This window comes from Sinocyclocheilus rhinocerous, unplaced genomic scaffold (assembly GCF_001515625.1).
Source record: "Sinocyclocheilus rhinocerous isolate Xijiao unplaced genomic scaffold, SAMN03320098_v1.1 scaffold2852, whole genome shotgun sequence".
NCBI classification, from domain to species: Eukaryota; Metazoa; Chordata; class Actinopteri; order Cypriniformes; family Cyprinidae; genus Sinocyclocheilus; species Sinocyclocheilus rhinocerous.
This window is the reverse complement of record NW_015646497.1, coordinates 220,488-245,342: the sequence shown is the minus strand read 5'-3', so window position 1 is coordinate 245,342 and position 24,855 is coordinate 220,488. Positions and strand designations below refer to the sequence as shown.

At 37.1% G+C, this 24,855-nt stretch overlaps 4 protein-coding genes across 7 annotated transcripts in view; 2 read left to right on the top strand and 2 right to left on the bottom strand.

The window, feature by feature from the left end:
- The window catches only part of LOC107707903 (liver-expressed antimicrobial peptide 2-like), a 4,445-nt gene extending 3,832 nt beyond the window's left edge, over positions 1–613 (bottom strand). The window contains exon 1 of the mRNA XM_016512014.1: positions 499–613. Within this exon, the coding sequence (XP_016367500.1) occupies positions 499–567 (69 nt within the window). The 5' untranslated portion in view covers positions 568–613. The remainder of the gene's footprint in view (positions 1–498) is intronic.
- Positions 614–4,893: 4,280 nt separating this feature from the next.
- LOC107707916 (bone morphogenetic protein 15-like) lies at positions 4,894–7,414 on the bottom strand. Its single transcript, XM_016512039.1, has 2 exons — positions 6,905–7,414; positions 4,894–6,470 (listed from the first exon to the last, which is right to left on the bottom strand). The coding sequence occupies exons 1-2, from the start codon at positions 7,248–7,250 to the stop codon at positions 5,662–5,664; spliced, it is 1,155 nt and encodes a 384-aa protein (XP_016367525.1). The 5' UTR covers positions 7,251–7,414; the 3' UTR covers positions 4,894–5,661.
- Positions 7,415–9,613: 2,199 nt separating this feature from the next.
- On the top strand, positions 9,614–15,774 carry LOC107707915 (aspartate aminotransferase, mitochondrial-like). 3 transcript variants are annotated; one of them, XM_016512036.1, is made up of 10 exons: positions 9,614–9,760; positions 11,449–11,605; positions 12,597–12,725; positions 12,826–12,885; positions 13,096–13,257; positions 13,566–13,670; positions 13,858–14,008; positions 14,850–15,015; positions 15,084–15,234; positions 15,341–15,774. In XM_016512036.1, the coding sequence occupies exons 1-10, from the start codon at positions 9,678–9,680 to the stop codon at positions 15,461–15,463; spliced, it is 1,287 nt and encodes a 428-aa protein (XP_016367522.1). In that variant the 5' UTR covers positions 9,614–9,677; the 3' UTR covers positions 15,464–15,774. The 3 variants fall into 3 exon arrangements, with proteins under 3 accessions (XP_016367522.1, XP_016367524.1, XP_016367523.1); XM_016512038.1 differs by lacking the exon at positions 9,614–9,760 and adding an exon at positions 10,386–10,613; XM_016512037.1 differs by lacking the exons at positions 9,614–9,760; positions 11,449–11,605 and adding an exon at positions 11,953–12,117.
- A 1,494-nt stretch (positions 15,775–17,268) lies between these two features.
- Positions 17,269–23,759, top strand: slc38a7 (solute carrier family 38 member 7). Of its 2 annotated transcripts, none has more exons than XM_016512034.1 (12): positions 17,269–17,528; positions 18,599–19,057; positions 19,190–19,243; positions 19,890–20,034; positions 20,112–20,256; positions 20,443–20,541; positions 20,632–20,689; positions 20,900–21,014; positions 21,123–21,270; positions 21,363–21,562; positions 21,664–21,715; positions 22,538–23,759. In XM_016512034.1, the coding sequence occupies exons 2-12, from the start codon at positions 18,794–18,796 to the stop codon at positions 22,653–22,655; spliced, it is 1,398 nt and encodes a 465-aa protein (XP_016367520.1). In that variant the 5' UTR covers positions 17,269–17,528; positions 18,599–18,793; the 3' UTR covers positions 22,656–23,759. The 2 variants fall into 2 exon arrangements, with proteins under 2 accessions (XP_016367520.1, XP_016367521.1); XM_016512035.1 differs by having other exon boundaries at positions 18,587–19,057.
- The last annotated feature ends 1,096 nt before the right edge of the window (positions 23,760–24,855 follow it).

Below are 24,855 nucleotides of genomic sequence, written 5' to 3'. Positions count from 1 at the left end.
AAGCATTTTCTGAATTATGGAGTGACAAAAATGAGATTCTTTTGAGAAACTTTTGATTCTAATATGTCAAAAAATTAAACAAGAATTTTCAAACTGACATCATCCAGTGTTTAGAGTTTTGTACAAGAAATGTATGCAAATGAGTGCATATTTCATTAAATAATGACTCATTTGCATATTTAAACCTAACATTTTAGAAAACTTGCAATACAAAAAATGTTTGCATTTATCAATGTAATCAATCAGCTGGGTAAGTAAGGCGATAACTATTAGTTTGTTTTTTTTACCCTATTAACCTGCAGTGTCTCGCCTTAATATAATTTATTATTTTTATATTACAGGTTAATAATATAGTATTTTAGGTAGTCAAAAGTATTTTTTAAAAAGATTCCCAAGTGAACACAATAATATAAATATAAAAAGTCAACAGTTTACGGAGCTGTGAACAATGCATTTTTCAAATATTAAAAATAAGAAAATTACAGTCATCATAATTACCTGCTGGACAAGCACCAAAAACACAAGGCACCAGGCGAGAAGAGCCCCTCTGTGATTGTGATCCTGCATGCTGAATGAGAAATGCTGCAGTTGCTGTAACAGTGAGCTCACAGCGATACTGACCACAGAGACGATGTACTGTCTTATATACCCTCCAGTCAGCAGAAGAGAGACTCTCCCTCATCCCTTTCTCTCTCTCTCTTTCTCTTTCTCTGCCTCTGTCTCTCTGCTTTTTCTTTACCAGATGTGGCACATGTTTGCTTAATGTTTGTGATTTGGAAAAGCTGTCCTCTGGGGCTCTGGGTGAGAATGCAGCCAGAGTTGAGAGAAGCAAGTGATAAGAAAGAACAAGAGGAATGAGGGATAAGAACAAAAATCAGTCCGATTTTGGACATGTGCTTGTCAGCATTTTAGAGTTCAGTGATGTTTTACCAGAGTTTATTGAACTGTACATTTTAGACAGCTATGCAGTGGCATTTACAAATATAAAAACAGGTTTAAATATGCAGTTGAGATGATATATGTCAGATTCTGATCAGGCTTCTGAATCAACATTTACCATCCTGTTTCTTCAAAGTTCCTTTGACATAGTTCTTCTGTCTCCCTTTTATCATATACGCATGCGCAGGGGCCTTGAAAAAGAACAATGGCTGATTAGAGGATTTTTTCTGTGTTTTCATGAGGAATAACAAATGGACAAAAAAAAAACACAATGGAAAAAAAAGTCGCAGCAAAAATGGCATATGAGTCGAACCACTGATCCAGCTCATCACAAAGGTTCCACACTGACTCATGGTGTTTACTGGAAATGATGCTGCTTATCATCTTGGGATTGTCAGTTCACGTAAATAATACCCAGCACTGTTTCATAAGCTGGTGGCCTTGTTTTACACATTTCTAGCATGCTCGCTGTACTGGTCAAAGTATTGTGATAGAGCTCAAGGTTGGAATTATCAAGGTTCTGCAAGTTTCTTCTTGAGCGAGAGGCAAACATGATTTGTTCAGATTAACGTTGCATCTAAATCTATATTGGTTAAGTGTTTATTGAGGTCAAGCTCAGCATACTGGTCACCTGCTGAGGACTGGCCTTTCTTCTTTATGCTTGTGGTGTTTACACTTCTTTCAAAAATTGTTGGTTTTTAAGTAATTAATACTTTTATTCAGAAATGACATATTAAATTGATCATAGGTGACAGTTAAAACATTTATAATGTTACAAAAGTTTTATATTTCAAGTAAATTACATTTTTTTAGCTTTGTGTTAATCAAAGAATCCTAAAAAAAATGCACCGTGGTTTTCACAAAAATATTAAGCAGTGCAACTCTTTTCTTCATTGAAAATAATATAAATCATATAAATAATTTTTTTTTTAAATATTTTTTTAATATTTATGTTTATGATACAGGGGGAGAAAAACAACAAACAGACAATGCTGGGTAGTAATGCTGAATAATAAAATAAATAAATATATGCTCATATTAATACATAAAAGTAAAACACTGAAATAAGAACTGTTTTTGAGCACCAAATAAGCATTTTGGATCATGTGACAGTGAAAACTGGAGTAATGATGCTGAAATTTCAGCTTTGCCATCACAGGAATAAATGACCATTTAAAACATACAAATAGAGAACAGTTATTTTAAATTGTAATCATATTTCACAATATTACGGTTTTTCCTATATTTTCAAGCATCAAGAGATTTTCAAAAATATTATAAAGTCTTACCGACCCCAAACTTTGAACAGTATAGTTAATAGCTCTGAATAACTTTTTTATTCACAAAGTCAGAAATGCTGGTTAAGACATTACTTGTATAGTCAAACTTGTGACACAAGGTGTGCGATTCAGGTCACTGAAAACATATACATTGCAGCATTTGAAATGTAAATCTAGCTTGACGAAAAATAACCTTTGAGACATTTAGCAGGGTTGAGTAATCAGCATTAAATGGGGTGACCAGAAAACCACCAATCATGTGTTTATAATGATCAGGAAACTTTTCTGTGCAATTCTACCAGGAGATCTGTATCTAGCTCTATCTGCACAGACGTGACTCCTCTCAGGTCACTGTTAGTATCACTGGAAGAAAAAAAAAAACGACACAAAAAATGTACACAAACTAGCAGTTTAAAATGCAAATGAATTCACTTTACATAGATTTGATGAACAAACCCTGAGGGTTTTTTGGAGATAATTCTGTGAACTGAACAACAGATTATGGAGCAATACTGGAACATTCTATCATTTGAAAAAGATAAGAAACTAAATTCCTTCCATCAGTAACCTTAAGAAAACTTTTTAGGAGTTCAGCTGCAGGGGAAGAACTACTGTATATATCCATTATACTAACGATCTCTCTATATGAATCAAATGATGACAATTCATCAGGGTGTTCCTTCAGTGCTCCAGGGTCAAGGAGCAATCGCTGTCCCCGTTTGGCATGTTAGTCAGTTTTGGCACTTAGTCAAAAGATTGCAGACAAAGTACACCATCCCGCTGGGAAGTGAAACAATTATCAGTTGCCAAAGAGGAGAAAGGGGCCTCGGCAGATTCATCCAGTTTTATTCCATCCAGTTTATAGAATATAGTCTACCTGCACTTACATGTGCATCTGTACGAAAGGAGCTTTAACTGTGACTCATGTAGTTCAGTTCTAACTTCTCTGCTCCTCTGTGACAGAAAAATTGGAAGGTCAATCACATCATAGCCAGACACCTTTGTTGATAGGCTTCTCGAATTGACAACATCAAGTTTCAATAAAGGTAAGCCAGACCTATGACCTTCTGACCAACATAAAATGACCAATACAGTTTTTTGTGAGTAGATAAATCTTAAATTGGCCTCATCATAAAGCAGAATATTCAATAATATACAGACTTAGACTTGTGAGGTTCCACTTGTGCCAAAAATGAGTTTTTGTGGACTGTTTGTGCATTTGTCCATGTCTACAATCATTTTGCACTTGTAAAGATAAATTAATAAATGATGATGTGTATGTTCTTTGTTTATGCCATCTTGTTCTGTCATTTATGGAATACTATTTCCAAACGTTATGCCATATGTTTGCGCCAAAACACAATCTGTTTGTTTCTAAAAAATATTATGACAAAGAACGAAGATTAAACCTAAGGTCTGTAGATTCAAGTTTATAGAACAGAAAGAAAAATGCTTCTAAAAGTTTTAGAAACCTATTTGTTTATATGGATATCTGTAAAATGTGTTCAAGAAAGTTCACTGAGAGCAGTAATATAAAGCATAAAACTAACCTAAACGCACAACAGGTAGGACGACACAAGCAGACAAACACAAACAGACCACAGAGATAAAACAGTAGACATAAATGTACTGTACAAAGAAGTCAGCTTTTTTGGAACAAACGGAATGGCATAGAGACTTTTGACTTTTCTGTTCTTATAGGAAATTTAAGTGATGTTTTGTTGTAAGACACTACATGGTTTCCTTTATTTCTGGCTTGAGATCCCAGACCTTCTCTACAAAGTCCATAGACAATAATCCATATTTCTGATCGCACTTCTCAAAGTGTTTGGAATAACATGAAGACGAGTAAATGATGACAGAATATATATTTTGGGTGAACTGTAAACTGTAAGTAAGAGCTGCTCCAAATAAACAGGTTTTGGCTGATGGCTTTTACCTGGTCAAATTGTTGAGGACAGTCCACATCCTTTTATGTTTTTATCATGTCTTCATGCATTAGAGAAGTTTGGCTGTGATCGGCCACCTTCGGACAGAGATGTTTGGCCTCCGACTGCTATTGTTTTGTGGTTGTGATCAGTTCTACAATTGAGACACTGTGTGGCGCTGCTGAATTGATTTCTTATGTCTTTCTCAGGTTACCTGAGCTCAGATTCTTCAGCTATATTCAGTGTTCTGTGGTGCACTGTTTACGCCCCCTTCTTCCAGGTTAGCTTTTCTGATACAGTGTTTGCTTTGCTAGAGTAAAGTGCACTTTTTAAAGGTACTCTATATACATTGTCCACAGCAATTAAAATATATATATTCCATGTCCAAAATGCCATAGAGCAAATGTTGCTAGTATTCCACATTCGTTTAAATGTGTTTTTTGGTACACAATTTTATAGGCATTATAGCACTAAGACTGACACAAGGATGTTCAAAACATTCTTCCAGTATGTCAAAGTGGCTAAACACTTGCATAAGGTTCTGAATGCACTTTCACCCACATTTACACCAACTCTATAACATCAAAAAAGCCAGTTCAGACCAGCATTCCTGCAGATTCCCGATATTTACTAGAGCTGAAGCGCAGCTGGGAAAGAGCGCCCTCTACTGACCAAATCTTAACATAACCATACAAAAGAGAGAGAAACGACCACACAACAGGCATATGTAAGATTGCTTTCTTTTTATACAAAATACCCATTTTATTTCATCATCTTTCATCATGGGATTAAAACATTCATTTAAGTGCATGGATTTTAGTTTCTCCTCTACGAAATACATCTATGAAAGTCTCCCTTTCCAATACTTAATGGATGTCTTCTTTGAGGTAGTGCAAAATTGGCATTTGCTCCTTTTCTCCGCTTGCTTTCGAATGCTGTGCCCTTTGTCAAAGATGGACAAAATCTGTGCTTTCAGAAGGAGAATACAAATGCAACATGCATTAAAGCCTATAAGTCAACAGACAGGGTTCTTTCATGCTTCATTATTTTTTTCTTCTTCATTTTCTTATTTTCTTTAGACAGACTTTTCAGTACAGTGTCTTCAATAAAGTGCCAAAATTTTCCATCTCCATTCCTCTCCATAAATACACTATGAAAGATTTCACATTAATACACACAAGACAGAAACCAATGAACATACATAGATAAAGAGTAAATAGAAAAGGAAAAAAATACATGATATTAGCTCATTCATTTAACAATCAGAATCCACTTCTTCATACCTACATCCCCAAACAGTTGGGTACTGCGAGAGATGAGACTGAATTGATCACTCTCCACAATTCAAGTCTGATAGAAACCTCTCTGTTTGAATGCTGTTAGTACTGCACAAGAAATGGCAACAGGCAAATCAAACCCAATTTAGCAATTCCTTTTCCAGCTGTGCTGGTACAAATTCACATTGTCCATTAGGACCATTCAGTTCTTGTCCTTATCTGACCCTGAGCCCAAAGTCATCTGCAGGTGCAGGAGTCTGCAATCATATCTTCATATTCTTTATAAACTATGTTTCCGTTCCTCTCCATCATTAGCACACTGACAGGTTTGTATTTATAAGGAACACAAGAGGGCAACGGGATATCTGCCACACCAAGCTCGCTGATGAACGTCTGCATAATCGCGTGGTTAGGTGAATTGTAGCCATAATGCAGGATACGAGGACAGTCTCCCATACAGTAATGAGGATTGTACTTGTGGGGTGCAATTATCCAGTGGTCCCATCCCAAATCTTTGAAGGTCACACGGTAGGAGTGCAGCTTGCACTGGCTTTTGGCCACGCTGTTCGGCCCTTGCTTGTAGTTGGGGATGTCAGAGACGATGCTCCCAGGTTCCTTAGACCGACGGGTCCTGGGGCGGGAAAGGGGTGTGAAGTACTTCCCCCATTCCACAGGCTGTTTGTTCTCCTCCAAGAAGAGCAGCAAAACGGGAGCTCGAAGATGGTGTTGAGGTGGGAAGTGTTTCCGTCGTGTGATGGACCTGCCGTGTTCTTGTTGTGTGCATCGATAATGGGCAAAGAGGGATACATGGCCATCTTTCGACTCAGACATGTGGCTTGTGACATCAGATTCGGTCCACAGGCTTCGAGGACCCATAATGACACGGTCACCTGCAGGAAGATCTTCAAGAGACGTGACTCTTGCCTCACAGATAAAAGGAAGATGCGATGACACAGGCGACCTTAGGTGCATAAAAGACGCCCTCACCAATTTGTCCAACAAGAGGTTTTCCAGTTCATATTTCACTGTGTAGGTATACTGAAGGTCTAGTCCAGTAGGGGTTACAGATAGGAGAGAGACAAAGAAAATAAATAATCAGACAATAGGCCTAAATATTTCAATAATGTAAGGGCTACTCCGCACAACACGTCTTAAAAATAAAGATTACAATAGGGGTTTTCATGCAGAAATGCCATAAAAGACCCATTTTGGGCTCCCAAAAGAACCTTTCAGTGAACAGTTTTTAAAATAAAACTTTTTTTCTGAGTGTGTTTAGAATATTTTAACCATCTGAAACGGATTTGTCCACTATATTTGTGCAATGAAAACATCCATTGATGTTAAACGTTCATCATGGAACATTAGAACTTCTATTTTAAATGTGAAGAAAAGGATTAAGCATCTCTTCTACAACATAAGGCATAATGTGCTCTAGATGTACTTGTAAAGGATGTGTATGAGATAAGACAGAGTGATTTACCACTTGAGGTTGGGATAAAGTGTTTTTCAGTGGTGGACGCTTGAAGCAGCCTTACAGTGTTGGAGCCAAATAACTTGTGCTGCTTTGGTCGTCCATCTGCATCCGCCGCTATCCTGTATAGACTTAACATGAGTCGCATAGCTTCATCTTCAGTTTGGCTTTCTAGGAAAGGTCTACAATAAGAGTTCCTCTGTTTGGGGTGTCGATTTCGGCGAACTTCTGTACTGGTGACGCCAAATTGTGTCGGAGAGGCCATGTTTCCGGCCACGCGCGTAGATATGTGCAGGACAAACAAACACGACAGTACGCAGAGTCTCAGACAGGTGTGACTGCTGGTAGCCTTCATGTTCAGCCTCCCGTACAGACGAGTGCCACCTGAAAGGCTACCATCGTCTAAGACAAGCAGCGGCCGGAATTCAACCTAAACATCACCTGAGGTTGACAACCTTTTTGCGGCGCCGCTAATCGTGTGACGTCATGCCCAATTACCTATCCGACCTCAGCAGCGTTGATTTCGTCTCATTTCGCTCCTGCGTGCAGAACACAGTTGGTCTTTACAGGGGACCTATTTAACCCCCAAAGGGGCGACGTAGCCTGGGGGTACATACTTTGAGAAGCACTGAAAGTTTAGTAGTCTTATTTCTTGGTTTCTAATGCTCATTGGTTCAGACAACCGTGCTGTTGAGTCCTCTTCTAAAATGTTTTATTTGATATATATCTGATTTCATGTGATTTGGATTTAAATTATGCGTGAATAGCCTATTCCCAAACACTATGGCAGCGCGATCTTTGTGTGAGATATGTGATTGTTGTCATATTTCTATAAAAATGTAAAATACATGTTTGTATAAAGGTAAAAATGGATGATAAATACGCCTTTCGTATGGAATTAATTAGCAAGCACTTTGAGTGTCTTGTTCATCATATTTATTTTCATATAAAAGCAATAGAACTGAAATGATATCATGTCTATCAGCAGCACAGCGCATGAGTGTGAATAACGCGATATCCGCCTTTGATCTCGTCTCGTAGGCATGAGCTGTAAAGGCACAGCCCTCTTCTGCACAAAGGCGCAGGGAGGAGCAGCTCATTTGCATTTAAAGAGACATAAACTGCGTCTCAAATGACGCACTATGTACTTATGCACTATGCACTATGCACTCTACCATTTAAAAGTAAATGCAAATTGTTTTTAAGCGGGGCATCTTCCCTTGTCTTATCCTAGTATTTCTAACTTTCAAACTAATAATTTAAGCATAACAGTGTGGTAATATTCTAAATGAATGTTTATATAAAATATTACAAACAATGTTATCCGTTATCTTAACAAAATAAAACAAAGTAGTGAAATACATGCTATTAGTATAATACCTGCTATATACAAACAATAAGACATGACAGTCTAAATAATGCATATATAATAGAGTGTTTTTATGGAGCTTTGACACACGGAATGAAAACGTTAAACAAGTTAAATGAAACATCTCTAGTCATGTAACTCTTTTCACAAGCAAAGTAAAAATGCACACGTGAAATCAACACAGTCTGAACTCATTTGTTTATAGCTGATATGATATTAACTCAGTCATTCTTGAGACATGGGACAAAACAGGTCCAGCAAGGGTAACTTCTATTAGGTTTAAAAATAAAAATATTTTCAATTTTAAATGTCATGAGGGATTAATAATAGAATGTATTTAACACAATTATCACCTTCAATTTAATTTTCTCATTATTATACCAAATCTATGTTTCTTAATGTCCTCTCACTACATCTAAAACAGTGTGTCCACAGAGAAGGGTCCAATCATTCATATGCAATAAAATGGATAAAAATTGGGTTTTTTTAATGATGAAAAAGAGCTTGTTTTATCAAAAGCAACACTTAATATATCTCATATCAAAGCAAGGTTGTTTTTTTAATGACACATGCATGTTTCATAAGATTTTAAAGTTGCGTCCCCACTTTTTGTCAACACCGTCAGACATTCAATAAAATGTAATAAAATCAGGGAATATCAGGGGCAGCTGTCACTCTAAAGGACCCCCTTGCCACAGTTCACCTCTGCAGAGTACAGCAGTGTCAGACAGGCTCTGCTAAGTTTTAGTTTTAGAATATTTTAAATCCTAATGTTAATATTTCCTGTGTCACAGCCATGATATGTCAACACCATCTTCCAATTTCTGAGGAAATTATTTGAAATATTTAGATAATTTTATTCTCCTGAAGCAGGCTCCATTAGCATCTAGCATGTTAAAGATAAAGCTGAAATTATATTACACAGTCCAAGCTAAAAAAAAGCACATTTTGTTAAAAAAGAGAAAAGTTGGGAGGTTGTATCAAAGCATAGCTCAGTAGCTTAGTACATATAAGATTCATAAATGTAGTTTCATTTGTCTGAGTACAAGGTTTTATTTTTTCAATTTTGCACCCTGTTTTGTCCCACTTCTCAAGAATGACTGAACTGTGTGTGAAATCATTAACTCTTTTTGGGCGCTTTATATGTAAAAATATCTATTTTCATTTATTGATACAAATCACTATTAGTAGTAATAACTATTAATTAGTATTATATGGTGGTTAAAAAAACAGTGATAGTTACTACAATAATTTAGTGTAAAAAACCAAGACATATAATGGTTTTATTGATTATTTTGTATTTATCATCTACCTTCCTCTAGATGGTGCTGTCACTCGGCATTTTCTTCATGAACGCATACTCTCTTGCTCGCTTCAGTGCTTCGGCCGACAGCAGCAGCAGCAGCAGCAGCAATGGCTCTCCTCAAAACATCCAAGTTCATATCCTCTGTTGGGAGTTTGACACCGTCTTTGGCTACCCTACCCATTCGAGCCAGGTAAGGGAACTTCAAATAATCCGTCTTTAGTGTTCTGTGACCAGTATGTTACATTTTAAGAGACTGAATTACTTTTAATTGAATTTTAATACATGCGTAATGAAAAATGTCTTGACCATCTTCAGTCTATCAGAATAATATTAATGGACTAAATTCATTCTTACAGTTCACGGCATGAGATTTGTGCTCACGATCACGCACGCACATAGTCACATCCGTTCACATGGAGCTCATGCTGTGAAGTGATAACATTGCAGCTCATGATATTAGGCCATGTGGGTGTCGCCAGATATCTGTGGTATAGGCTGCCTTTATTATCTTTATCATCTTCAAGCCAATTTCTAGCAGCCACAGGATCAGAGTTAAATCAAGTACAGCGCATCTCCGTGAAACGAATCATTCAGCAACCTTCTGACCTTCATCTTGCATAAGTCAAGAAATTCAGCATTGCTTTTCGTATTCTGCATTAATTCTTGGTAAGAGCTGTCCGTTACTTTTTACTAACGGATATAGGATAATTCCTAATATGTTGTGTACTGAATAAATAACTTGCATATGAACGCTATAGCGTCCTTTTTGGTCTCACTAGGAGATCGTACCTACAGGTTTCCTGTGCGGTGATTGGTTGAAACAAGCAGGTTGAGCTTCCTGATTGGCTCTGCTGCTTCCGGGTTCTTCCGTCAAGAAATCATGGTAGTGTGTGTCCTTTTGCACCACGTTTGGAGGGCAAAGCAGAGCTGGTGATAAACAGAAGATCAGTAACCTTTATTTAGTACATTACGAAGTTTTTCTGAAGTAACACAGCCACGCCAAAAGCCCTCATCTCTACGTATTTTGTAGTTAACGCAAAAGGGTAATAGAGTCACAACCAAGGCCCACTTCCATTTTTTAACACTGAGATTAAATTACTCTGCTACTATAAACTGAGTTTTTGTGCAGTTTGTGTTTTTAATTGTCTGTGTAATTTATGCAACAAACAAAAGCTCCTAAGTAATGTCAGCTACTAAGTCCAAGTGTTGTATTAAAACACTAACACATAGGATAAATAGCACTGTGACACACAAGCTATGCAGTAGGAGTTTTTGCAACTTGATTCCAGAGCTGACCTTTGACTCCACAGGACTGTGCACAGCCTCAAATGCATACTTTACTGAACAGCCTCAAAAGCATACTTTACTGAACAGCCTCAAATGCATACTTTACTGAACATACAACCATATAGAAGAGCATCCTGATAGTATCATGAATGGCATTCATAGGTAGCGAATTAATTGTACTTGTTTGTCTGGAGTGTAAGTATGCAGAAAGTCATATGTGCTTTGAAATGTAGCCATTAATGGGCATGTTTATTGCAAGGCCTTAACCATGTTTTGAACAAACCAATTTTTTTATAGTTGGGAGGATGGATTGCAATGGTCCATTTTATTAAAGGGAATTAAATAACAGATTTAATGGAATAAAGGAAAAGAAAGAAAAACCGTAAAGAACTATAATGTGGGGTAAAGTTTGTGGATTGTTACCTGATTTGCCATACTTGATTATTTTCCGGGAGCTGGATGAATAGTATATTTTCAACATACAGTTTGATCACCACAGACAAGGCTGAATAGTTGTTTTTAGTAGAATTTATCTCTTTTCTAAGGTTTTTTTTTAACGGCCTGCTATTTTTTGTTTTCATTTTTTTTAAGCTCATGGTGGACTGAGGTGCAGATGGGACCCCCTGATCCCATCCTGGGGGTGACAGAAGCCTACAAACGGGACACAAACTCTAAGAAAATGAACCTGGGTGTGGGGGCATACAGGGACGACAATGGCAAGCCATATGTTCTCGGTTGTGTCCGCAAGGTATGTACCTTTTCTGTGTCACCACACTTCGGAGCCTTTGCAAAAGAGTTCTATGAGTTTAAACCTGGCTACTGCTTTTCAGTCTAGTAGTGCTTTTGGGAGAAAATAATACTCGCAGTGGTGCTCTGTGTAAGATGGTTTATTAAGGTCTTAGGGGGCTTGTCTGTGACTGACCAATAGTTTTCAAGGGTACAGATGTTTTTGCATTAGAGTTAGTCTGCTCCAATGGCATTGGCAAAACTCGGGGTGGTGTGTCTGTGTTAACATGTGCTTTTTTTCTCTCTATTTCTGCAAAGTCACCCTGAGTTGAGTTTTTTTTAACGGCCTGCTATTTTTTGTTTTCATTTTTTTTAAGCTCATGGTGGACTGAGGTGCAGATGGGACCCCCTGATCCCATCCTGGGGGTGACAGAGGCCTACAAACGGGACACAAACTCTAAGAAAATGAACCTGGGTGTGGGGGCATACAGGGACGACAATGGCAAGCCATATGTTCTCGGTTGTGTCCGCAAGGTATGTACCTTTTCTGTGTCACCACACTTCGGAGCCTTTGCAAAAGAGTTCTATGAGTTTAAACCTGGCTACTGCTTTTCAGTCTAGTAGTGCTTTTGGGAGAAAATAATACTCGCAGTGGTGCTCTGTGTAAGATGGTTTATTAAGGTCTTAGGGGGCTTGTCTGTGACTGACCAATAGTTTTCAAGGGTACAGATGTTTTTGCATTAGAGTTAGTCTGCTCCAATGGCATTGGCAAAACTCGGGGTGGTGTGTCTGTGTTAACATGTGCTTTTTTTCTCTCTATTTCTGCAAAGTCACCCTGAGTTGAGTGATTTGAGAGGCTGCCTCTGTTTAAGCAGTATCCACCAATTACATTCATAACCCTCAGCTTTGTAACTGTGGAGAAGTCATTGTAAACATTTTGTGGAAATGTTTTATGTAATAAAAATGCAGTGAGTATTTTATTTTATTTTTTAATGAAGCATGTTTTTGTTTAGGCTGAGGCTCTGATTGCCTCTAAGATGCTGGATAAAGAGTATCTGCCCATTGGCGGTCTGGGTGACTTTAATAAGGCTTGTGCTGAGCTCGCACTGGGGCCGGACTGTGAGGTTCTTAAAAGCAAGAGGGTGAGTATGTTTCTCTAGGACCTATTGGTTCTTACGTTATTGTGTTAACTTGAACACCTTTGGTTGTTTTCTTCTTTTTCTCTTTCTTTTTCTTTCTTAGAGCATTACTGTCCAGACAATCTCGGGCACTGGTTCTCTGAGGATTGGAGCCAACTTCCTGGTGTGTATTTCATTCATTCTGTTCATTCCTGCAGCAAACAAGCTTTGCAGCTGTTTATCATCTCCACATTGAGAAGAAGGACATTTTCTTTGCCTCATCTATATTACCTTAGAATATCTTAGAAGAAGCAAACACAAATATAGCACTTATATGTCATATGGTAATTGTTTATAATGTCTTACACCCCTTTCTCATCTTTTTCTCCATTAGTCGCGGTTCCACACAGTGGCAAGGGATGTATACTTGCCGAAGCCATCCTGGGGGAATCACACCCCTATTTTCCGGGATGCTGGTATGCAGCTGAAAGCGTACCGGTACTATGATCCTGCTACCTGTGGCTTTGACTTTACTGGAGCACTCGATGACATCTCGGTGAGCCAGCGTCACATTGTACACTTTCCTATACAGTCTTATGAGCCAGTAAAAACTTGTATAATGTTACAAATTCTATTTTTAATGAATGCTGTTCTTTTGAATTTTTTGAATTCATTAAAAAATCTGGAAAAGATGTATCACAGTTTCCACAAAAATATTAAGCAGCACCTCTGTTTTCAACATTGTTGATAATAAGAAATGTTTCTTGAACACCGAATCGGCATGTTAGAATGATTTTGTGACACTGAACTAGAAATGCTTGTCTGAGATGCATTGAATGTTTATCATCTTTTCTTTACCTACAGAAAATTCCAGAGCATAGTGTAATCATGCTCCATGCTTGTGCTCATAACCCCACTGGTGTCGACCCCCGACCAGAGCAGTGGAAGGAGCTCTCGGCTGTCATCAAGGTGCGTGTGTCTGTTGCTGTGATTTAGTTTTTTTTATATTTCATACCTCCTCCTTCATTTCACATAGGCATTATTTGTAAAGCATAGCAAAAATAATGATGTTTCTTTTAATTCCTTAATTGATAAGATACTACAGACTGTTGACCTGATGTTGCTTGGCATCTTCTTGTCGACTCTCTCTCTGCAGAAGAGGAAACTTCTAGTGTTCTTCGACATGGCCTACCAGGGCTTTGCTAGTGGAGATATTGATCGCGATGCCTGGGCTGTGAGATACTTCATTGAGCAGGGGCACAACGTCCTCCTGTCTCAGTCCTTTGCCAAGAACATGGGTCTCTATGGTGAGTATATTGTGTGTAGGACACTGCATTTATACTGTAAACCATTTCCTTTTTTGTTTTCTACCAATATCCAGCCCAGATTGGATCTTGATATGTGTGTAAATTGCAAAAAAAACATGACTCACATTTATCTGATATCTGGTCATCTAACCTATGAATTATCCAATTGAGACCAGTTTTTTACTTTTTAATTAAAAAAATAATTTTAGAAGTGTAAGAAATTTTATAAATGTTTTTTTTTTTTTCAGTTAAAAAATAATTTAGATAAAAGATCCACATACTGCACACTTATTAATATGACATCAATGTAATTAACATCATAGATACAGGGTGTAACGCTTTGTAACATTTAACCGGTCAATAAAGTTTAGCACAGTGTGTCCCTTAAATGCATCTGTTCTGTAGGCTGAACAGACACATCCTGTCCTAATAGCGAAAAAAAAAAAAATGTAATGACGATTTAGGGCAGAAAATAACACAAAAAATCCAAAGAAAATGAAGTCATTGAACAAAAAGCAATACATACCTTACATTCACTACCGCTCAGAAGTTTGGGGTTGGTAAGATGTTTTGAAAGAAATCAGCAATATTTTTTTGCAATTTAAAATAACTGTTTTCTTTTGTATTGTATTTTAAAATATATTTTACGTCTGTCACAGAAAAAGTTTGCTTTGATGAATAGAAAGAGATATTTTGTAACTTTGTAAATCACATTTGATCAGTGTAGTCTTTGCTGACTAAAAGAAAAAAAATTTAAAAAGCAAAAAACATATTGACCATAAACTCTTTGACTCTCTAATAGTTTCACACACCACCATAGTCATACGACTGTTTGTTGTAGGTGAGCGTGTTGGAGGGTTCACCGTGGTGTGTGCTGATGCTGAGGAGGCCAAGAGGGTGGAGTCTCAGCTGAAGATCCTGATTCGCCCCATTTACTCCAACCCACCCATGAATGGAGCACGCATCGCCTCCACGATCCTCAGCACACCAGACCTGCGTTCTACATGGTGAGACTCCTTAATAACTTGCTTTTATAAAAGTTCATGCCTTTTTTGACATGCGTGCATTTCTGTAGGCTGGAGGAGGTGAAGGGTATGGCCGACCGTATCATTGAAATGAGAGAAATGCTTGTGACTAATCTGAAGAAGGAGGGCTCTACTCACAACTGGCAACACGTGATCGACCAAATCGGCATGTTCTGCTTCACTGGACTCAAACCTGAGCAGGTACAACCCTTTGCTTACTCAAAAATGAGAATATTTATGCATATGCATAATTAAATGTTGTAAATTGGTGCAAGCTCAAATAGTAGGAGGTGCTGTTGTGTTTCAGGTGGAGCGTCTGACAAAGGAGTTTTCTGTTTACATGACTAAAGATGGCCGTATCAGCGTTGCCGGTGTGACCTCTGGAAATGTGGGATACCTTGCACATGCCATTCATCAGGTCACTAAGTAGATCAAACTTATGTTGAGACAGGAGATTGGTCTACTAGTCCTGTTTCTGTTAGTCCGCCCCACTATTCCTCTTTGGACTCAGATCTCGGCTTCACTTCATTTGGCTGTTTTGCTAGGTCAACATGAATCCTGAACATGTTATCAGGGTGTCTAACAGTAACCTTAAGTCATTTCACAGGATATCTTGTAGTTCTGTGACTAATAAGCACATTTGAGAACATTTTTCATCCTGTTAAAATTCTGTATGAACTTTATTTATTGTGTGAGTGAAGTAAAATGAACAACAATAATAAAGGGTATCGTGTCCATTTACTGATGTTTTGTTATTGTCATTGTTAGGGCACACAACAAAACACACACACAGTAAACCACATTGAAACTCAGTAAAATTACAGTCCCTTTTTTCTTGAATGAAAATGAATTTAGATTTACTCTTTGTACACTTGTACAAAAACCTGTCAAAGTGTGTGATCAGATCAAGGATTATAACAGCAGTATTTGTACTCCGTTGTGATGTAGACACATTTTTTTTTGTGTTTTTATCTATAATAGCTGCTGGCTCTTTAATTTAAAACTGTAAATACAAGGATTATAACAGCAGTATTTGTACTCCGTTGTGATGTAGACACATTTTTTTTGTGTTTTTATCTATAATAGCTGCTGGCTCTTTAATTTAAAACTGTAAATAAAGTTTTAAGATTTTAAAAGATTCTGCACGGTTTAGGTTTCTAATCAAAGTCATATTTTGCAAGCTAATTGACAAACGTACATTTCCCCTAAGTTAAATAAAAACATTTATTTGATTTTTTTTCTTCTTCCTCAATAATTTAGGTGACGGATGAATGGACAACATGCATTCAACGCTACAGTTTATGTGAACAAAAATAACAAAAGAGTGTTTCCTTGTAGTTCAGCACTGCTGTAGAAAAGACATAAATGTTATGTCTTGGGTGTCAATTTAAAGTGGATGAAATTGGATTGCTTGATATTACTTGTAGTAAATAAATTATTATTTTTACTACAAAAATATCAATCTGTTCAAAGGAAAAGTCTAACGTATGTTTTTGTATTATTTGCATTGTTAAAAACAATAAAGAGTGGGGTTGGAGCTAAACTCTGCAGGACACTGGCCCTCCAGGACCGAGTTTGGGCACCCCTGCACTACACAGTATGATACAAAGGGTATCCAGATAATGGGTACCCATTGACACTGATAAAAGAAAACCTTACCTAGAAAAATAAATAAATCTATCTAAATATCAGAAAATATTTGACTGTCCAAAAGAGAAGCACATACAAAGAAGTTAAGGTTTTTTTTCTTCAAAATATTGCAACGTGGACATAAAAAAAAAAAAAAAAGAGTGAGGGCAGATTCATCCACAAACATTATAGATGGCGCAAAGTGGAGCCTTATCAGAGATGTTAAATTAGATATTACACATAATATCTATTCAGTAGAATAGACTACATTACCCATAAGCAGAAAGTCATGTGACTGTAGCGTCAAACGTTCCATATGAAGCGGCGCTGCGCAGACGGATCGGTGTATGGATCATGGTATGGATGAACTAAAGCTTAAAAATATATTTACTTATGGATTAGAGAGTCTATTTCTTTATCTCAAGAGAACAGAGCTGATTAAGAGAATTTAGATTTTTTTGTAGTTATTTATTTTTCTTTTCTTTTTTTCTCATTATGAAATGGGTAAACTCTGGTCCACACTCCAATACATTAGGTGGCGATAATGCACCTTAACGTTGGGGCTACCCCCCATAAAACCGAGGAAGAAGAGGAAGATCATCGGTGTATGGCATCAAAGTACCGCGAGAGCGAAGACGGCTGCGTATGCGTTCGCATCGCTCTCGCGGTACTTTGATGTCATACACTGATCGGTCTGAGTCGAACACACCTATAGCTGCTGCTGCTACTGTGTAAGCAAAATATACCTCACAGATCTCAGCGGAGGCGGCAGCAGCAGCCACATCTTTATTTCTGTTCCTCACTGAAAAACATCACACCGATGCTCTTTAGTACAGTACAAGATCAGCGAAGAGCATACACATGAGGTGAGACATCTGCTTTATCACATCTTGTTCGTACGGGGACGTTTATTAGCTGAACAAATGCAGTGTTGCTATGTGTGTCATGTGATTGTTCGGGCTTTGTCATGGCATGTTTTGTTTACCCTCCTAGAGCAGTGAATATAGAGCATATGATAGTTACGAATGAAATGGGTGTTGCCTAGTAGTGTTTGATCATGAATGTCAGTTGCCTAGACTTGGCCTGATGTCTTGATTGAATCTTGAGTTATTCATTGTTAGGATAATCCCATTACATTGTGGCAATGTCACTGCTATAATGTTGACAAACTTCTACCACTATCTTCTGTTCGTCCTAGGATATTTAGGATAGAGATTTCAAGAAATCGAGCTGCTCTAAAGATAAGGTTCAGACAATGCTGCATTTTTTTTCTCCTGTGGACAGCATATTTCATTTCCTCATCACTTGTCTGAAATTTCTGCTTACTGATCAGCTGAGAAATACAATCGTGTCCCGTGACTTACAGACGTGTCCTAAAGTGCAAACCACACTGGTTGTCTTTTTTATGATGCTGATCAGCCGTTTTAGTCCATTCGTGAAAACATCTTTCAGACAAGTCGCAAATACACTTTTAGACATTGTTTTGACAGAAATTAATACTTTTAATCAACAAGGATGAATTAAATCGAAAGTGACAGTAAAGACATTATATTCCAAATAAAAACTGTCCTTTTGAACTTTATGATCATCAGAGAATCCTGAAAAAAATGTATCATGGTTTCCATAATAATATGCAGCACAACTCTTTTCAACAGTCATAATGTTTTGAATTTGAACATTGAATTGTTACTTGAGCAGCAAATCAGCATATTAGAATGATTTCTGAAGGATCATGTGACACTGAAGACGTTTAAAATATATGAAAATAGAAAGCAGTTATTTTAAATTGTAATAATAGTTCTGTTTGATCAGCTGAGTAATGCAGTCATGTCCTGTCAATTCAAATTTGTCCTATGTCACTTTATGATGCTGATGAACTGTTTGTCAGTTTGTGAAAACTGCCATGTGATATTTTCTCTTTCAGTTTTTTTCACAGGTGACATTGATCACAAAACACGACAGCCTCTCTGTAACTGTATGGACTCTGTGGATGTGTGTTAGTCCAGGTGTGTGTTTGCACATTTGTCCCCTCAATGGTGGCGGCTCTGACTGACAGCACAAGTGTGTTTGCCTCTACTTTTGCCCGATGGTGTCCTTGTTTATCTGAGAGTGTTTGAGAAAAGCAAGCGTCATGTCGAGGGCAGACAGGGCGATTAACAGTGAAGCGGGTGACTGGGGCTACAGTGAGGATGCTGGTGAAAGAGCATGGCTCCTGCAGAGCCCCAGTGTGGACTCCATCCAACCACCTAATCAATCTGACGACAGAAGGGGAGGGACTTCATTACTTGGGGCTGTGTTTATTGTAGTGAATGCTGCTCTGGGAGCCGGACTTCTCAATTTTCCTGCTGCTTTCAACATGGCTGGAGGCGTCACAGCCGGAGTGACCCTTCAAATGGTGAGATGCACTTACAATCTTTTGTAAACGAAACCATACATACAGTGTTCACTTGAAGAAGAGGTGTCTGTTCTTTGAAGTTAAATGTTGTGAAATTCCAAATGAGCCTTATTCATCTTTAACCTTTCACAGTGTATGATGGTCTTTATCATCACTGGGCTGGTGATCTTGGCTTATTGTTCTCAGGTAAGCAAATATCTGTGTCAGAGATCAAGAGAATATGCACTACCGTTCAAAGCAAGGCATGAAAGCATTTAATTGTTAAAAAGTTGCAGTAAAGATTTTTAACATTGTTACTAAGGATTTCTTATGTAAATAAATGCTGTTCCTTTGAATTTTCTATTCATCAAATAATCCTGAAAAAAGATATATCTCAGTTTATATATATATATATATTAAGCAGCTAAAAAATTGTAACATATATAATAATGATAAATACTTGTCATCACAGGAATAAATTCCATTTTAAAATATATTATGATAGAAAACAGATATTTTATATAGTAATAATATTTCACAATATTTCCGTTTTTTAATTGTATTTTTTTATTAAATAAATGCAGCTTAGTAAGCATAAGAGACTTTTTTTTTTTTTTTTTTCAAAAACATTTTAATAAATCATACTGACCCCAAACATTTAAACGGTAGTGTATTTCTGTTCTTTAAAGAGGCACAATGTATTAAATCACTATTTACAAAAATCTTGAGATGAATCATCATGTAAGTTACGGTTTTTGTATTGACAGCCCTAGCTCAATATCGACTTTGACAATAGTTGACCTCAAAATTACAAAGGCTGAAATCCACTGCTTTACACTCCACATTTGTTTAGGTGAGCAATGAAACAACATATCAGGAGGTGATTCGTGCTGTGTGTGGGAAGGTTCTTGGTGTCGTATGTGAGCTGGGCATTGCTGTTTACACCTTTGGCACCTGCATAGCCTTCCTTATTATAATTGGTGATCAGTTAGACAAGCGTAAGTACGTTCACATATATATAGATGTCAAAATAGTCTAAAGAGAGTAGTCTAATTTCCTGTCGTTCTTCCTACAGTGATTGGCGCAATAAATCATGAGTCGGAGAAGATGATTAGTTCGCACTGGTACACAGATCGCAAGTTCACCATCACATTGACCTCAGTGCTGATCATACTTCCTCTGTCTATACCCAAAGAGATTGGCTTCCAGAAGTATGCCAGGTAGAAACGTCTTGTTTTTCTTCCTATATTGTTTAACTAAGTTATTGTTTTATGCAGTGCAGTGTTATGTCACAGCTGTGACTAGTGCAAATGTTTTTGCTTAAATTGCACTTTTGATTATCCAAGATGTTTCTGAGTATTTGCTGGTTAAATCATACGTGCACATTTGTACTGATTAATCTGTAGCACCCTGAGTGTTATCGGCACCTGGTATGTGACAATCATAATCATCGTCAAATACATCTGGCCCGACAAAGATGTTTCTCCAGGAATCATCCCAGTCAGGTCAGAAGTACATTTTAAAAAGTTATTTGAGTGACACATTACAGAAGAGATTGTGATCACTACTGTAATGTGATGTTTGTTGTCTTTCAGCCCTGCATCCTGGACCGATGTGTTCAATGCCATGCCCACAATCTGCTTTGGTTTCCAGGTGTGTGAACTTTACTATTCATGTGAAATAGAAATCATTTGTAATGTTATTAATGTCCGTAATGGCACATTTGACTAATCTGATGCGTCCTTGTATGAAAGTATTCATAAAAGTAGCATATCTTTCTTAGCCAAGGACATGTCTGAATTCACTACTTTTGAAATCTAGCTAGATCTAACTCGATCATTCTCCTCACTTTCGTTTTCCCAGTGTCATGTCAGTAGCGTTCCAGTTTTCAACAGCATGAAGAAGCCAGAAATCCGGCCCTGGTGGGCAGTTGTTACAGTCAGCATGATCATCTGCCTCTTTGTGTATACAGGCACAGGTGTGCATATTTAGAATTTGCTGAAATATTCTAATGATAAAGCAGACAGCAGCATTCATGCCAATATGAACTGATTGTGTAATGTTTGGGCTTGTTTTTTCTCCGCAGGTGTCTGTGGCTTCCTGTCATTTGGCTCAAGCGTAAGCCAGGATGTTTTGATGTCATATCCATCTGATGACATTGCGGTGGCCATTGCTCGAGCCTTCATCATCATCTGTGTTGTTACCTCATATCCAATCCTGCACTTCTGTGGAAGGTAACAGGCTTTATGGTCTATAGGTGTGTGTCTATGAAAGACACATTTATTGTCAAATCTAAAGAAACTATGTGTATTTGTTTGTGCTTTAGGGCAGTGCTGGAAGGTTTGTGGTTGCGTTTTAAAGGAGAGGAGGTGGAGACAGATGTGGCCAGGGAACGGAGACGGAGAATACTGCAGACAGTTGTCTGGTTTTGTCTCACATTAATTCTTGCTCTCTTCATTCCTGATATCGGACGAGTGATTTCACTAATTGGTGGTTTGGCTGCATGCTTCATTTTTGTTTTTCCAGGTATTACAGTTAAATTGTTCTTAGACTTGACTTTTTGCTTCTATCACGTCAGTGTTTTTACAAACAGTGACTGCATTTATTCTTCTAATGCTTGTCTATAGGGTTGTGCTTGATTCAGGCAAAGCTTTCAGAGCATGATGTCAGATCAACCAGGTAAACTCATTTATTACTTATTAAAGGGAAAGTTCACCCAAAAATAATCATTAATGAATCACCCTCATGTCATTTTAAACTTATAAGATACATTTGGTCATGTCCAAAATGCAAAGGAAGAAATTGTTAATGAAACTTAAATGATGAAATCAAATAATGCTTCAAAAAGTTACTGTAAAAGACATTGTAAAAAAAAAAAAAAACACTTTGCACAACAGTACAACATGTAAGAAATTGAGTGCAGTGCAGAATTGTATAAAAAAAAATTAAAAAAAAAAAAAAAAAAAAAAGGATTTCACTTTAATAAAGCAACTCTTCTGAAGAGACTCCATCTTTTTTAAGATAAACAGAATTCATTTAGGCTTACAAACATCTACACATATTGAACAACGCATATACATACAGCACATCAAAAATGACTGTCGAACGATTGACGTTTGAGCTTCTGCTGTATGTGTTTTGTGTTTTAATAGTAATAAGTGAACTAAACGAAATTGGTTTGTTATATATATAGCAGTCAGAAGCCTTGGATTAAACTGCTTGATTCACATGGGTTACATTTACATTAACTTTTTGAAGTGTCAGTTTTGGTGGAATGGACTTTCAATGGAGGGACAGCAGTCTCTCAGGTTTCATTAAAAATATCTTCATTTGTGTTTCGAGGATGAAAGAAAGTCTTATGGGTTTGGAATGATGTGAAGGTGAGTAAATGATGACAAAATTGTCATTTTTGGGTGAACTATCTTTATAAACAATATTCAGCAATGCCTAAAGACTTGTGTATTCAAAGATAAAACTGATGACCTATTTATTACTCTATAGTTGGAAGGGAATGGTGGCCTATGGGGTTGTTATGGTTACGACTGGTGCTTTCATCTTTGGCCAGACGACCACAAATGCCATCTACCAAGATATCATCAATCATCCCAGCAGCCCATAGACGAGTTGTTGTGACCTCATGAATATTGGGCTGTGAACCAATAGACAAATTAAAAACAAGGGAAAGAAGCCTGTCCAAATCACGTCTACCACTGACCTCTATCCAGTCTTCAGGAGACTGTTGCAAATTTCTCATATTGTAAAGTGCAGCAGTCCCACAGAAGTCTGTACCTCTTGATGTAGTGGATCATCCACCTGCATGCAGCATCAAGCTCTCTGCTCTGGCTGTTTGTGAATGGAGGACCCCTGTGAAGGACACTATACTTCACTATTTTCTGAATGGATATGGACATTGTGTTAAATCCTCCAGTGTTAGATCTTCCAAATATAGCCTTTCTTTTGAAATGTAATTTAGTTTTTTGTCCATTCTCTTTTTTAATTTGTATATATATTTTTTAAGAAACTGATTTTATGAAGGCCTTATATGCTTGACATTGCAAATGTGGTCAGTGTTCATAATGTTTACCCTTAGAATCTTATTGCAAACTTTTTTTCTTGATGACTTGCACTGCTAAACATGTAATTCTACAGTTCCATAAGATCTGAGGTGTGTGTGTGTGTGTGTGTGTGTGTGTGTGTGTGCGCGCTCGCCACTTTAGATCAGAAGTGACACAAAATGATAATTATTTAAACTGTATTTCAAAAAATACTTGAGGTTTTTATTTTCATTTAATGCATTGTTGTTTTAGCCACATCTACTGGATGTGTTTTTCATGAAATTGTTGCTTAGGCCAAGGGTGCAATTATCTCTGATTTTATTAGTTCACTGGTACTTGAGTGAGTGAGATGGTTAACTGAAAACTCAATAATTATTTTGTTTTAGGGGAGAAATTCTGGTACTGAAGTGTGAGAATGAGAATTTATTGTTTCCATTAAACCATTCTCCTAACAGTTTAATTGTGCAAGTCACAATTGTGGTGTGCTGGTGACCCCTTTTTGTACCACATGCTCCAATTCTCAATAATGCCTACATATGAAAATTCCTCATGGATTTAATCAGTAACACTAGATGCATGTTTGCTTTTGCACAATCATGTATTATTGTATGTTTTACTGTTTCAGTGCAATCACTAAAGGGATGTTCCATGATAAATCAGCAAACTGCTTTTGTGCTCCATTGTCAACCTTTTTTTTGTTCTTCAGCTGCAAGATGCAGTTAAACGCTCATGCATGCAACTTAAAAAGAACAAAAAAATATTTAAATACACAGAAAAAGTTAATGGTTGGCCACAAAATTAAGGATAGGTTTAAAGTAGTAACATTAAGTACACCTAAAGACTCATGCTTGTCATTTGGGCCAGGGGCATGACGGGTTTTTCCAAATATCTTCTGCAGCACTTCTTGAGGATGAATTAGATTTATTGTGTTTTACTGATGACTTTATTATGAACAGAATTCATCCAACTACCAAGCTGTAAAAATGTCGGAAAGACTTTTTGGTGTAAGTATCCTATCCAATCATGCTTGGTCAGTTTGGATGTATGAATTATAAATATTGTTCATCTTGTTCAACTATACAATATTGTATTGAAAAAGCAATTTAAACATTGCTGTTGACAAAAATTGTACTGCACTTTATTAACAGATGATTTCTTTGGAAATGCATTGGAATTTGAAAGGAAGGTCTATTAAAAAAACATATTTCAGGTTTTATTTAATTAAAACAGTAAACCTTTGATAAAAATCATGCATACTGATACCTGTCCCTTTTCATTTGCATGTTTTGGATAAATGCAGTAACATATCTGCAATTAAAGTACTGTTTTAAGCTACGAGTACATCAATCAATATTATTCTATAACCATTCTTTTAAATGTAGCGAAAATTTGGAATTTTAAAATGTGTTTTAACATTATATCTGTAAAAGAGGTCTAATTTATTTTTCAGCATAAACCTTTTTAAAATCTCTGGTTTTGTTAATGAGGGTTAGATATAGCAGTCTGTCTGCTCTTTCGAGCATTTGTTAAAGTTATTTTAAAAACCAATTATATTTTATACATAGGTCTACATTTGCATACATTTGCTCTTCTGTATTTTTCCTACCTAGCTGATCCAGCAAAGTCATTTGAAGGAATCTGCTATGTTATTTGCTCTGATCAGGGTTCGTACGGTCATGAAAAACCTGGAAAAGTCATGGAATTAATAAATGATAATATTCAGTGATGTGATATGTGAAATGTGGAGTAACGTCTGGCGCAGTT